The sequence below is a fragment of the Notechis scutatus genome, chromosome 3, assembly GCF_049901735.1.
Source record: "Notechis scutatus isolate UNSWTSFEM ecotype Mainland chromosome 3, rNotScu1.2, whole genome shotgun sequence".
Taxonomy (NCBI): Eukaryota; Metazoa; Chordata; class Lepidosauria; order Squamata; family Elapidae; genus Notechis; species Notechis scutatus.
In genome coordinates, this window is record NC_142011.1 from 38,468,682 (window position 1) to 38,480,590 (window position 11,909).

General features: G+C 38.3%; 1 protein-coding gene across 3 annotated transcripts in view; it reads left to right on the top strand.

The window, feature by feature from the left end:
- Positions 1 to 11,653, top strand: part of DENND2C (DENN domain containing 2C) — a 59,879-nt gene extending 48,226 nt beyond the window's left edge. For all 3 annotated transcript variants that reach the window (XM_026675134.2, XM_087959553.1, XM_087959552.1), the window contains exons 12-19: positions 3,578 to 3,718; positions 3,996 to 4,144; positions 4,766 to 4,943; positions 5,438 to 5,479; positions 6,932 to 7,037; positions 7,302 to 7,541; positions 8,836 to 8,922; positions 10,622 to 11,653. In XM_026675134.2, the coding sequence (XP_026530919.1) occupies positions 3,578 to 3,718; positions 3,996 to 4,144; positions 4,766 to 4,943; positions 5,438 to 5,479; positions 6,932 to 7,037; positions 7,302 to 7,541; positions 8,836 to 8,922; positions 10,622 to 10,653 (975 nt within the window). In that variant the 3' untranslated portion in view covers positions 10,654 to 11,653. The remainder of the gene's footprint in view (positions 1 to 3,577; positions 3,719 to 3,995; positions 4,145 to 4,765; positions 4,944 to 5,437; positions 5,480 to 6,931; positions 7,038 to 7,301; positions 7,542 to 8,835; positions 8,923 to 10,621) is intronic.
- Positions 11,654 to 11,909: the final 256 nt, after the last annotated feature.

Genomic DNA, 11,909 nt, shown 5'->3' on the forward strand with positions numbered 1-11,909 from the left:
AGGGAAAAAAGGACCAGTTTCTTGTGCCTGATCAATGGTGGCCTTTCGCACTCAGAACTCTCTCCTTTGCGTCGTCCACGGTCTAGCGACCGAGCCTCCCCACGTGGAAATAAGGAGGCCTTCTCTCTCCCCCAGCCCCAACGGTGAGCTGCACATGCTCCAGACTGCTCCGGCCAGCTCGCCATCCGAGTGCAGCCAGAACGATGTGCAGGAAAAAGCCACAGTAGGAAGTAAAGATTTCTCTCCCCCCACCCTTTCTCTCTGAAATAATTAATGTCGCAATCAGTGTGGTGCACCCTTGGAGACAAATTGGTTGGGGAGGTGGAAAGATATTAAGAAACAACTTGACTGGGCGTATAAGACGAGCCCCATGACTTTTTTGCCCTGAAAAACATGCCTCCAAGTGGGGGGTCGTCTTAAGAGTATATAACAAACTCTATATTTTGAGTGGAAATGTTGGGGGCTCGTCTTATACGCCCAGTCGCCTTATACGGCAAATACGGTAACCTTTAAAATAACGCCCAATACCCAATCCGATTTTGCTTGGTACATTCTATCTGAATAGTACATCCAGAATAATTAAATACATAGTTAAACAATAGATCTAAATATTAAAAACAAATACTATAATAGAAATTTTATAATAACATCAATACCATAATCTTATTAAACTCTTTAATTAAAACTCAATATTCTAAACCTCCCCTCATATTATTAAATTTTAAAACCAATCATTATTAAACATTTCAACATTTTAATCTCTTATCAACTCTTAAACCATTTAAGTTTTCTATTTCTAATACAATACTACAATATCATCTTATGTACCTTGCAAAATCTCTTTGAAGAAATTATACTTTATCCTTTATCCCTAAAAAAGATTCCTTTTTTCCCATTTAATTTCAAAACTTTGTAGCTTTTCTCCACCTTTTCCCTTTCTTTCTTCTCCCAACAAACCTTTCTACCCTCCCTTCTTCTAGCCTCTGCCTTACTGGCTTCCTTTCTCTGTCATATTCCTTTTCCCTTTTGTTTACTACCATTATATTGATTTTGCACCTTATTTTTCCCTTTCTTAAGTGTTTTTTTTAAATCTTAAGTCCTTTATTTCTCTTCCTTTCCCTCTTCCTTCTTTCTTGGTCGAGTTCTGAAATTTATTAAAAATGGCTTCCTCTCCTTCTTCTTCTTCTGCTGTCTTCATCTGTTGTAATGTTTGTTGATAGTTAATAAGCGCCATTTCTAAAAAAAGGAAGGCTTCTTTCAAACCAGCTTTACCATTTTTTTTTTGCTTGTTCATAATCTTTTCTCAGTTCCTCAATAGAAAGAGCCATTATAAATCTTTTCTTTTCTTTTCCCCTTCTTTCTTCTTACAACAACCAGAATATTCCAAAGAAAAAATAAAACAGTCCCAAAGTTATCAATCAGTCCAAACCAAGGCAGAGTTCTCACTTTCTCCTCCTGGGGTAGTATCAATCAGAGAAAAAGAAAGTCCAAATCTGTTTCTTAAAATCTTATTGCAATATATTTTAGTCTTCAAATCCTTAAGGCATCTCCTCCAACAAAGTCTTAGCATACAAATATTTTTTTTTTAGTCCTCTCTCTTCCCACTCATCGCTTAAAGCCAGTTTTCACCTAAAAAAAAATAGGTTTCTTAATATTCACTTATTTATTCCGTAGGAAAAGAGGGTAAGCTTTCCTTTCAGCACCATCAAACTGCCGCTTTTTTCCTCTTCTAGAAGGTATCATTCAGAAAGTCATACTTTTCAGGAATTTTGTTAAATATATCTTAGAGTTCTAGGAACCAAGAAAAACTTTCTCCTTTCAAAAACTTTCTCCACTTCCTCCTGCGCATTCTTACCCGGCTGCCAGCTTCTTTGTGGCGGCCATTACGGACCGCCGCTGCACCGTCTTGGGAAAAGGGGGTTCTGCCGGCCGGGGAGGGGTCTGCAACATCCCCAAACCCCTCTCCGGATCCCCCCTACCTTCAGCTGCCCCTGGAGGGCAGCCTAGCTCCGTACCCGTCCGGATCGGAGCCCCAAAAGCGGCTAGCGCAGCAGGGATCGCGCAGCTTCGCGAATCCCTGCCGCTCGCGAAGCCGACAAACCGGAAGTCCAGGATTCAATGTTCTTGCAAGTAATCTGCCCCGGGCACAGGATGTGAAAAGAGTCCAAGTCTGGAAGTGATATAATTACCCACTAAGTTCTGTTCTGGTATGCTCCTTTCTATTTCTGCCCACTGAAGCTACGAAGAGGAAGGACAGCTTTATAACTTGTTTTTGCCAGATGCCTGAATTGATTACTTGCAGAAGACAGAAGTACATTGCCTACTTCAAGGCTGTCCTAGAGCCAAGCTACCTAGGCAGTTGCTTAGGACACCAAATTTTAGGGGGCACCAACATTGAAAAGAACCCCAAAATACTGTGCAGAACCTGAGTATAAAATCTGATGTTTTTTCTTTGATGCTTTAGAACTTTTTTTGGGGGGGGGGGTATATTTTTCAAAAAAGACTTACAAAATCAGAATGGTAGTTTACTGCACGCTAACCAAATGTTGCAAGACACAAAAAGAAATTACAGCTATGGACCCCAGGAAGCTGATGTACCCCTGAAGTAAGACAAAAATCTGATGGTAGTCCTTGGCTTACAACAATTCGTTTAGTGACCATTCAAAGTTTCAACGGCACTGAAAAAAGTGACTTATGACCATTTTTCACACTTATGACTGCTGCATATCTCCATGGTCACATAATCGAAATTCAGACGCTTGGCAGCTGATTCATATTTATGACAGTTGCAGGGTCCCAAGGTCATGTAATCCCCTTTGCAACCTTCTGACAAGCAAAATCAATGGCTTTGGGTGTGAGGCTGAAGGCTGAAAATCGTAAGTGTAAAGTTGAAAAACTCAAAAGAAAAATAAAACAAGAAGTCACCTTTCTGAAATTCCAGACAAATTCAGAAGATGAGCCAAACCTTAGGGAATGCCAGAATGTGGCTTTGCCACGGCTGTTGTAATGCTTTGGTGCTAAGATAAATTGTGTCCTGCTGCTGAATTTAATGCTTGTGTATCAAAAATTCAGAGTGTCCAATGTCCACCAAAATGCTGAGGATACATTCTGAAAATAGTGGACATGACTTAAAATTAAAAGAATAATGAACAGAAAAGAGAAAAATTGAAGGCTACCCGGGAAATTCTTAGGGGCCTGGACTACCCTTTTTCAGGATTAATAATCTGAAAAATTGGTTTCCATGAAGGTTTGAAAAGCAAAATATTTTGCAAACTATAAATGTTCACATTGAGAGCCCGTTTGATGCAGTGGTTAAAGGCATCAGCCTAGAAGCCAGGAGACTATGAGTCCAGACCTGCCAGCTGAATGACATTGGACCAGTCACTACCAGTATCTCTCACTCCTAGGAAGAAAGTATTGGCTAGCCACTTCCAAAAATGTTGCTAAACAACCTGCACTGACTTGAAGGCGCAATGCACATGTGCGTGCACACAACCTGATATAAAATATTATTTCAGTCCTCTTTCCACTGCCTTAAAAAGAACCAGACAGGTAACAGCAAATTCTTTTTATGCAGATATTAGATGAAGTGGAGAAGAGGCGTGAGATGTCCCCTGCCCTAGTTCACCCATTCATGCGCAGTGTGATGGAAGCACCGTTCCCTGCTCCTGGGCGTACCATCACTGTGAAGAGCTTCCTGCCTGGAGCTGGCAATGAGGTAAAAGCTAAGACATAATTGTCATCCAACGAAGGCTCCCGCAGTTATGGTGATCTAATAGGCTTATTTTATCATCCAGTAGAAGTAATTAATTCCATTACTTCTACTCCCATAGAAGTGATGGAATCAATTTGACTAAAGCAATCTGAAGGCTTTCGATCTTTATACTGGATTCTATTTGTCTGGTTTGTGTATCTCTTCCAGCCATCCACCAAAGCAAGTACAATAAAACAATGCATTTCTTATCCATGGTTCTTTTTCATTTATTTGCTTTTAGGTGATTGAGCTTTGCCGTCCACTGGATTCCCGGTTAGAACACGTTGATTTTGAATGTCTCTTAAAATGCCTCAGCATCTCTCATTTGATCCAAGTTTGTGCTTCTCTTCTGCTAGAAAGAAGGGTGATCTTTGTTGCTGACAATCTAAGGTGACTCTTGCATGGTAGTGTAAACGTGTAATTTTTGTTATGCAATGTATATATAGGCTGGACAAAAGATGTACAGGCAAACAATCTTCAGCCCAAAAGCAGGCTAATAATTTTCATTTGACTGGGAAGAGCGTACATAGAAAGGTATCTATTTTTTCAAGAGGAAAAAATTGTCAATCTATCCTAACATGTATTTGGATAGAATATTTAGTGCCCATGGAGACAGAATTAAATGCTCTTCTGGGAATCTGGTATAGACTTCACCTTTGGGAGAAGGGCATAGAACTGCCTTTCAGGAACTGTTATATTCCCTCATGCTGGTGACACCTATGTGACTGCTCTTCTATTTAAAATAGTTTGCCTTGGGAGTACTAGCATGATTAGGAGAATTCCAGACCTCCTGGGTGTGCTGCCTTGTATCTTTCAAAACATTTTTAATGTGGGACAACATTCAACTTTGCACTTCACTTGTTTTGAATGAGCCATTTCTAGTTCTTTTTCTTATGTAGAACCACTTCATACATTACTTTTTAGCTTCTTCATAGAACCATCTCTTGAGGGGTTCAGACACTGATGTTTTATTTACTGATACAATTTTCATTTCATGTTCTTTCCATATAGTACCTTGTCCAAATGTGGTCATGCTGTGGTTGCAACCCTCTACCCATTTACCTGGCAACACACTTACATCCCTGTCCTGCCAGCCTCCATGATAGATATTGTTTGTTCACCTACTCCTTTTCTCATTGGCATCCTCTCCTGCTCCTTAACACATCTTCAGGATCTGCCTATAGAAGAGGTGAGATCAGTGAAACCAGAATGCAGAGCATTCTTACTATGCTATACAGCTGCTAAAGCCTATGGTAATGACTGTATAACTTGCTTTCTTTTAAAAACGTCTTTGAGGTAGAAGACACATTGATATTGTGCTGTTTTGTCTTTTTAAATATGAGACTGGTAGTTATCCAGAGGCTACTCCCATAACTAATTAAAGCAGAATTCTAAAAGACTTGCTTTCTCTGTTGAGTGTTCAGGTAGCTGTATCCGACCAGTTATTAAGCCTGCAAGAGCTTTCCCTTTTTTCTTCAGTGGGACTGAATTTAAATTAATGCTATGAAATAGTAAAATTGCTGCATTCCAAATTGTTAATAGTTAATGAGAACTGCAGAAATTTAATACAAAAGAGAAGCCTCATGGTCAGCTCTTAACATATCATGCAATTGAAAAGGGGGAAAGGGGTTGCTTGAAGCAATTGAAGATTTACATTAATTGTATGACTCTTCCTTTTCTTAGGTACTGATTGTTGATCTGTGTGCTGATAAATTTCTGCAAAAGGTGAATAAAATAATAGTCTCTGCTTTGCCATAGGAAATAACAGCACCAAGCTGCTGTGACAGTATTTGGCTCAGCCCCCAAAAGCTAAGAATCATCTGACTTGGTTAATATTTGGATGAGAAACTGCTAAGAGCTACATGTTACACTGGAAAATTAGGTGGGGGGAAGGGATCCCAGAAGAAGGAAATGGCAAATCTCCGTTGCCAAGAAAACTGCACAGATGTATACATACAGTCCTTAGGAGTTGAGCTCAGCTCCAAGGAAGTCTTCACATTTTATCACTATTTCTACATTACAGAAAGCAAATGTATTGCAGTTTGAATTATAAGAAAAGTTTAACTAAAGCAAGCTGGCTAGGTTCTGTCCTGAACTTATTTTTAAATATGGTTAGTTTAGAATACAGTTGAGAACAATTACAGTACATCCTGTTTTGATTGATGTAAAACCACCATGTAGATCTTCTAGGTTTCAGCTACTGGTGGTAGGGGTGGGTGGCGGTGTATAAAATCATTCCCACAGCAGTAAACTGTATGAACATGTCATTATGATAAATGCCAGGCTTAGCTTTATATTTTTATTTTAACTTATATAACAATAGAAGAGCTGGAATAGAATCGTAACAAGTATAAATTAATTTAAACTTTTCCACTCACATCATACTGTTGTCAACTCCAACCCCACGCTGCAATATGCCACCAATACTATAAATAACAAGGTTCATTCCAAAGGTGCCTTTTCAAAAGGCAACTGGGCTTTGTTTTGAAGGCACAGAAAGGAAAGTTCATCCTTCTTTCCGTGACTTGGTTCATCAGCTGCTGTTTAAAAATAATCATATCATACAGAAGGCCAAATCACACAAGCTGTGTACCATAGAAGATGACACTTAGGAAAACCTCCAGTGGACTTCTTCTCCTCTACTTTCCTTCATTGTCTAGACACATGTGGGCTTTTTATTTACTTTCAGTTTTTTGTTCCTTAAAATAATCTGTCCTGATGTCGTAGTTGCTGGTGACCATTGTCTGCTGTTGACTAAAGTGCTGCTTTTGCAAATACTAACTGACTAATTGCTCATTGTCTTATTTTGCAAAGCAGAAGTTAAAAAGGTGTTGAGTTGTGTTGTTCTAGCTGATTGTCTGAACCCTTTGTTAATTTTAGCACTAGGGTACTTGCAAAAAATCCCTCCCTATGCAATTTCTAATACAGAAAGTATCAACTTCCATATTTTTATACTGGCAATTTATATTATACACCCTTTTGTAAATCAATTTACATGTGGCTAATTTTGCCTGCACTTTATAATATGTGAACTAATCGTGCATCTGTACACTGACACTGAAGACATTTCATAGAGTTGTAGGTACTGATGCTTAATACAGCATTTTGTTTAGTTCTGAGGACACCAAGTTCACCCCATTATCTTTTCTCTGTCTCCTTCAATATTTTCTTTCAAAGGTTTCAGATGAGGATGAAATTCTACCTCACAAGCTTCAGGCTGCACTTGTACAGATCTTGGAAGAAAGGAATGAAATCTTGTTTCAGGAACGCTGCTACACACAAGGTGACGTTGATTGAAAAGTAATTCTGCCTCTAACCTTGCTTAGACAAATAGATGTATTTCTGCTATGAGTGAATCCATGATAGGGTGAAAAATAACAAGAATGAAGTTTGGCTAATGTTTATCTCCCCCCCTCACAAACACTGTAACTTTTAAACATATGCTTACATCTTCAATCTGAAAAAAAATGGCCTTACACACTAATAGCTTCTTCTCCATTACATTACTTCCTAGATTGACTGTGTAATAGGGCATTTCTTTCTGCAGGTAATGTGACACTGGACTCTCTAGTATCAGAGGCTTTTGTGCGCTTTTTTGTGGAAATCGTGGGACACTATTCTTTGCACATGCATGTCACTGAGAAAGGAGAGAGAGTATTCCAGCGGGAGCCCTTCCGGAAGTCCCATACATCCCGCAGTGTGCGCCATTTCCTAGATATCTTCATGGAGACACAAATGTTTGCTGGTTTCATCCAGGACCGAGAGCTACGGAAGAGTGGAGTAAAAGGTGAGTTGTTTGTGTAGAGCAAAAATAGTACCAATTCAGGATGACGTTCTCTCTACAGATATCTGCTGCCTTTCTGCTTGGAAGTGGAAGGTACTGATGTCCTCAAACCATTTGTTATTTTGAATTTTAGTAAGTTTTTAGCCTGGAAACTAAATGTTTATTGCTGCCATAAAGCATTGTTGTAGTTAGACATAGGGGTTTTGAATGATTTAATAGTTTAATAAGAACAAATACCTCTTGCTTTTAAAAGATTGTTCTAGTTGCACTAGAAATATCTGTTTTCAAAGTTCTAGCCCTTGCCACAACTTAAAAAGCATCTAGAAGGTAAAGTCATACTTAAACTTGAGCTTGATTCTCGGTAACTACATCAACACATTCATGTTGATTTTGTGCTAATAAGAGGGAAGTGGATTGCCATTGCCTTCTAGGATTCCTCCCCCTCCCTGCCCCCCAATTACCTAGTCTAGTGGACAGTCCTGGGATTTCCTAGGGTTATCCTATCCTACTCCTACCTAGCTTTGACCCTATGTAGCTTTTTTGAAATTAGTCAGGTGTTGCCACATTGCAAAGGTGTAAAATTTAAACATATTCAAAATTAAATGTATATACCTTTAAACGTCTTCATTAGTTTGTTACTGAACAAGAAAAACACTTGCAAGTTCAATGAACAGAGGCAGCTCTTTCCCTTCACTTTTGAAAGGTGTGGGAACTATCGTCGTCCAGATATTGCTGAACTAAAATTCTTTCCAGATGGTGCTTAACAAGCAGCTTTTGGCCCTGTTGCATGGGAGTTACAGTTCAACATCTGGAGGGTTTCAGGTTGCTGTCCTTGACTTACAACAAGGTCAGAATCTGAGAGACAGAACCCATAAGAAATTGTGCCTTTCGTGAGGTCTGTCCTAACTTCAACATTTGCTTTCATAGTTGAGCAAAGGGGTGGGGGGTGGGGGAAACATCCTTGTTTTTATTTGAGAAATAATTGTAAAACTCCATCTCCAAACATGGGGAGTGGTGTGCAAATTAATCCATGCAAATTGTATAATTTGTGTGTGTGCACGCGCACACACACATGCATATTTCTGTAGTGAGTTATATGTTGCATATTTCATCTAACTTTGATGCTGGAGAATTGAGAGATTTTCTACCCATGAGTTTCAAACATCCTTTACAAAGCCTTCTGGTTTTCTATGTATATTTTTGCTTCTTCAGAGCTCAATTTTTAAAATATAGACATTAAAAAAAGGATTCTTTCTGTAGCAAAGACGTCTATTGAAATCTTGCTTTCTTTTTCAAGGCTTGTTTGAAGTTCGTGCCTTGGAATACTTGCAGACCATTCCAGAGTCTGAGCCAAGTGGAATGAACAAAATCCTTCGCAGTCTGGGTGAGTCACCTTCAGTTCTTGGTTAATCTAGTTGTTTTTGATTCACTCTGACCTTGATAATATTACTTTGATTCCTAAAATGGTGCTGACAGCTGGAATGATTTTTATGGTGTGACTGTCTAACTTTGTTTAGTTGAGGGTTAGAATCCTTATCTTTAATATCCAAACAGAAATTCAGTAATGTAGTTGGGGAAGAACTTTTGCCTCTTACACTTTAACTTTTGCTTCTTATGTTTTAATTGAAAGTTACACTTCAGCTGAGCTATGTTATTATTTACCCTTATAGTCTACTTTTCCTCAGGAGGTCAAGGCAGTGCATGGCATTGAGCTTGCAACAGTTCTGTGGTAGATTGAGTTGAGAGAGATGACCTAAGTCATCCCGTGAGTTTCTGTGCCTGAGGGTGGACTTGAATTTGGATCTTCCTGTCAGTCCAATACTTTAACTTTTTAAGCCACACTAGTCTCTTGATTACTACCCTTAACTGGGCTCATGTTGCATGGTAGTCTATAAGCCACTCATGCTGCTCAGTTTCCAAAATCTTTTAATCAACATTTGTAATCCTTGTTGTGGCTTAGAACAATATATTAACCTCATCTTTGATTTTGAAATCTTAGGTTCCCCAGTGCTCTTTTTGCCACTTATAGTATTAAGAAATTGATTTTGCAATATGATGTAAATGGATCAGTGAACCTTTGTGTTAACTGCTTCTGTTAACAGTTATTCAGTTAACAGTTACATAGTCAGTTACCTGAACTCGTAGGTGGATATTTTTGCCTAGTGAAAATCTAGAGCATTGCACTGGAAGTTAATACTGGGATCTAAACAAACGGAATTTAAAGCAGCTTCTAATAGCCATCCTCCTGGTCAAAGTCTGAGGCAGCCATATTCACCTCTAGGCACCGCAAGTGGTGAGAAGGCTCAAGCAGGGCAGCTTCACTCCCTCCTTCCTGTTGCTCTTGTCTTATACTTCTGCAAGTCCTTGGCATTTCTCCAACCATCCTTCTATCTCTGTCTTGAGATTTTTTGTTTTTGTTTTGTTTTGCCTCATTTGACTATAATTTGGGCAGCAGTGTTTGTTATTAAAGTAGGTAATTTGTCTGAACTTGCTCCAATTAATGTAATTTTAAAAATTACATGCACAGTATTTAGAATGCTAAGACCAAGGCTGAAAGAGCTGTTCTGGGCATATTGAAATGTAAATTGTAAATTGCAATCGTCATCCCTTCCTCACTATCACTCAAAACAGAATGCTGCAGTTTGTGTGATAAAGAAGCTTAAGATTTCAGGAGATGAAAACCGTTTGGATTCCATCAGGCAAATTTCTTGTATAAAACTTCGTGTTCTGTCTTCTCTTCTCTCAATAAACATTGTATAATTGGGGTGTTGCTACTAAAAGCCTGCTTAACACTCCCTGCATCACATTTATAGGGGGATCTGGAGATCCTCAAAAACTGTATTTAAATTTTGAGTGTGTTGGGAGATACTTTTAAAATATTGCATTTCCTCTAACATACCCTGAGTGAAAATTTTCTGTTCTGAAAAATCCAAGTCTAAAATTCCACTGGTCAAAATTAGTCACTGTGAATTTTGACTCGGATAAACAAACCTGTCTGTCTGAGTCAAAATTCTGAGTATTTTATTTGTAATTGTCTTCCACATGGTAATATATCAACCTTTTAATCTCCTGTTGTATTTTAGGTAATAAAATGAAGTTTCTACAAAAGAAGTGAAAAGCCAAATGCAGAATCGCTAAGCTTTATTTTACGATCCTGGCAAGCCATAACGAGATGGCTGTGTCGCTGTGGTATTCTATTAGATTCTTCAGGTCCCACGTGAAGAACTTCAGCTGGCTGGAAAAATGAGTACCAAATATGAACAGCATGTTCGATCTCTGTTCTGCTTGGTCTGGTTGGAATATTACTGAGCAAAAAATGAACTCCTGTTTACAGAGATGATTTATAAAGCAGAAATAACAGAAGAAACTATAACCTTATTTATACTGCATGGCTGGAAAAGATTCTTCCTTGTTCCTCGTGTTATTAAAAATATGCTCAAAGCAAGGCTTCAGCTCAAAGCAATCTCAAGGATTCAGCTGATACCTATTAAAAAGAGGAAGAAACCAGGAAAGAATCAGGATTCCAGCAAAGTGGCTATGACAATATTTCCTTGACTAGATTCTTTGCACAAGAAAGCCTTTCCTAAAGCTGGTTGGAGGTTATAATCGCTCCTTGACTCTAACACCATCGCATCAGATGTTCTGTTGGCTTGATAATTCATGTTAAGTATTGTTTGGACATATTACTACAGTGTAAAGCTTTCTTTCTCACTTTTGAAAGTAAAACAAGAAGACTGTTTGCTATGTTAGTCTTAATTGTTGTGAATGTACACACTGTCTAATTACAAGTCCATCTCATATATGACAGAGGATATACCTCATGCTAAAGTATTGTTTACTTTTCGGGAGAAGACTGTTTTCCCAAATGGAGTATGAATATTTTTCAAAGTCAAGATGTTGACATTGAAATAGACTAATTTGCTACAGAACTGATATAAAGGGACAGATGATAACTTTCATGCGGTCTCAGTAAAAACTGGAATAACAAATTATTCTTCCCTTGAAGCATCATTCTACTCTTTCCTCATAGCTGAATATTATCAACAATATGCTTCTTCTTTTAACGTTAAATCTGTCAACTGCTTTCAATAAATATTGAATTTTCTTATTAGCCACTCCTGGAGATGCCTAGCATTTGATATAATCTTCTTAGGATTTATTACCTAAATATTGGATTCACATAACACATTAATCAAATATGACAGAAAATCTAGGTTCACGCATTGACCTAAGCCAAAATGCAGTCTGTGTTGTGTGAATCCAGATACTGTGGCTTTTAGACCATGGTCATTGGCTTGTTGTAATGAATATACTCAGCCAAATATCATTTATGTAATAAATAATGGTTAAATCATGGTTTATTATGATACA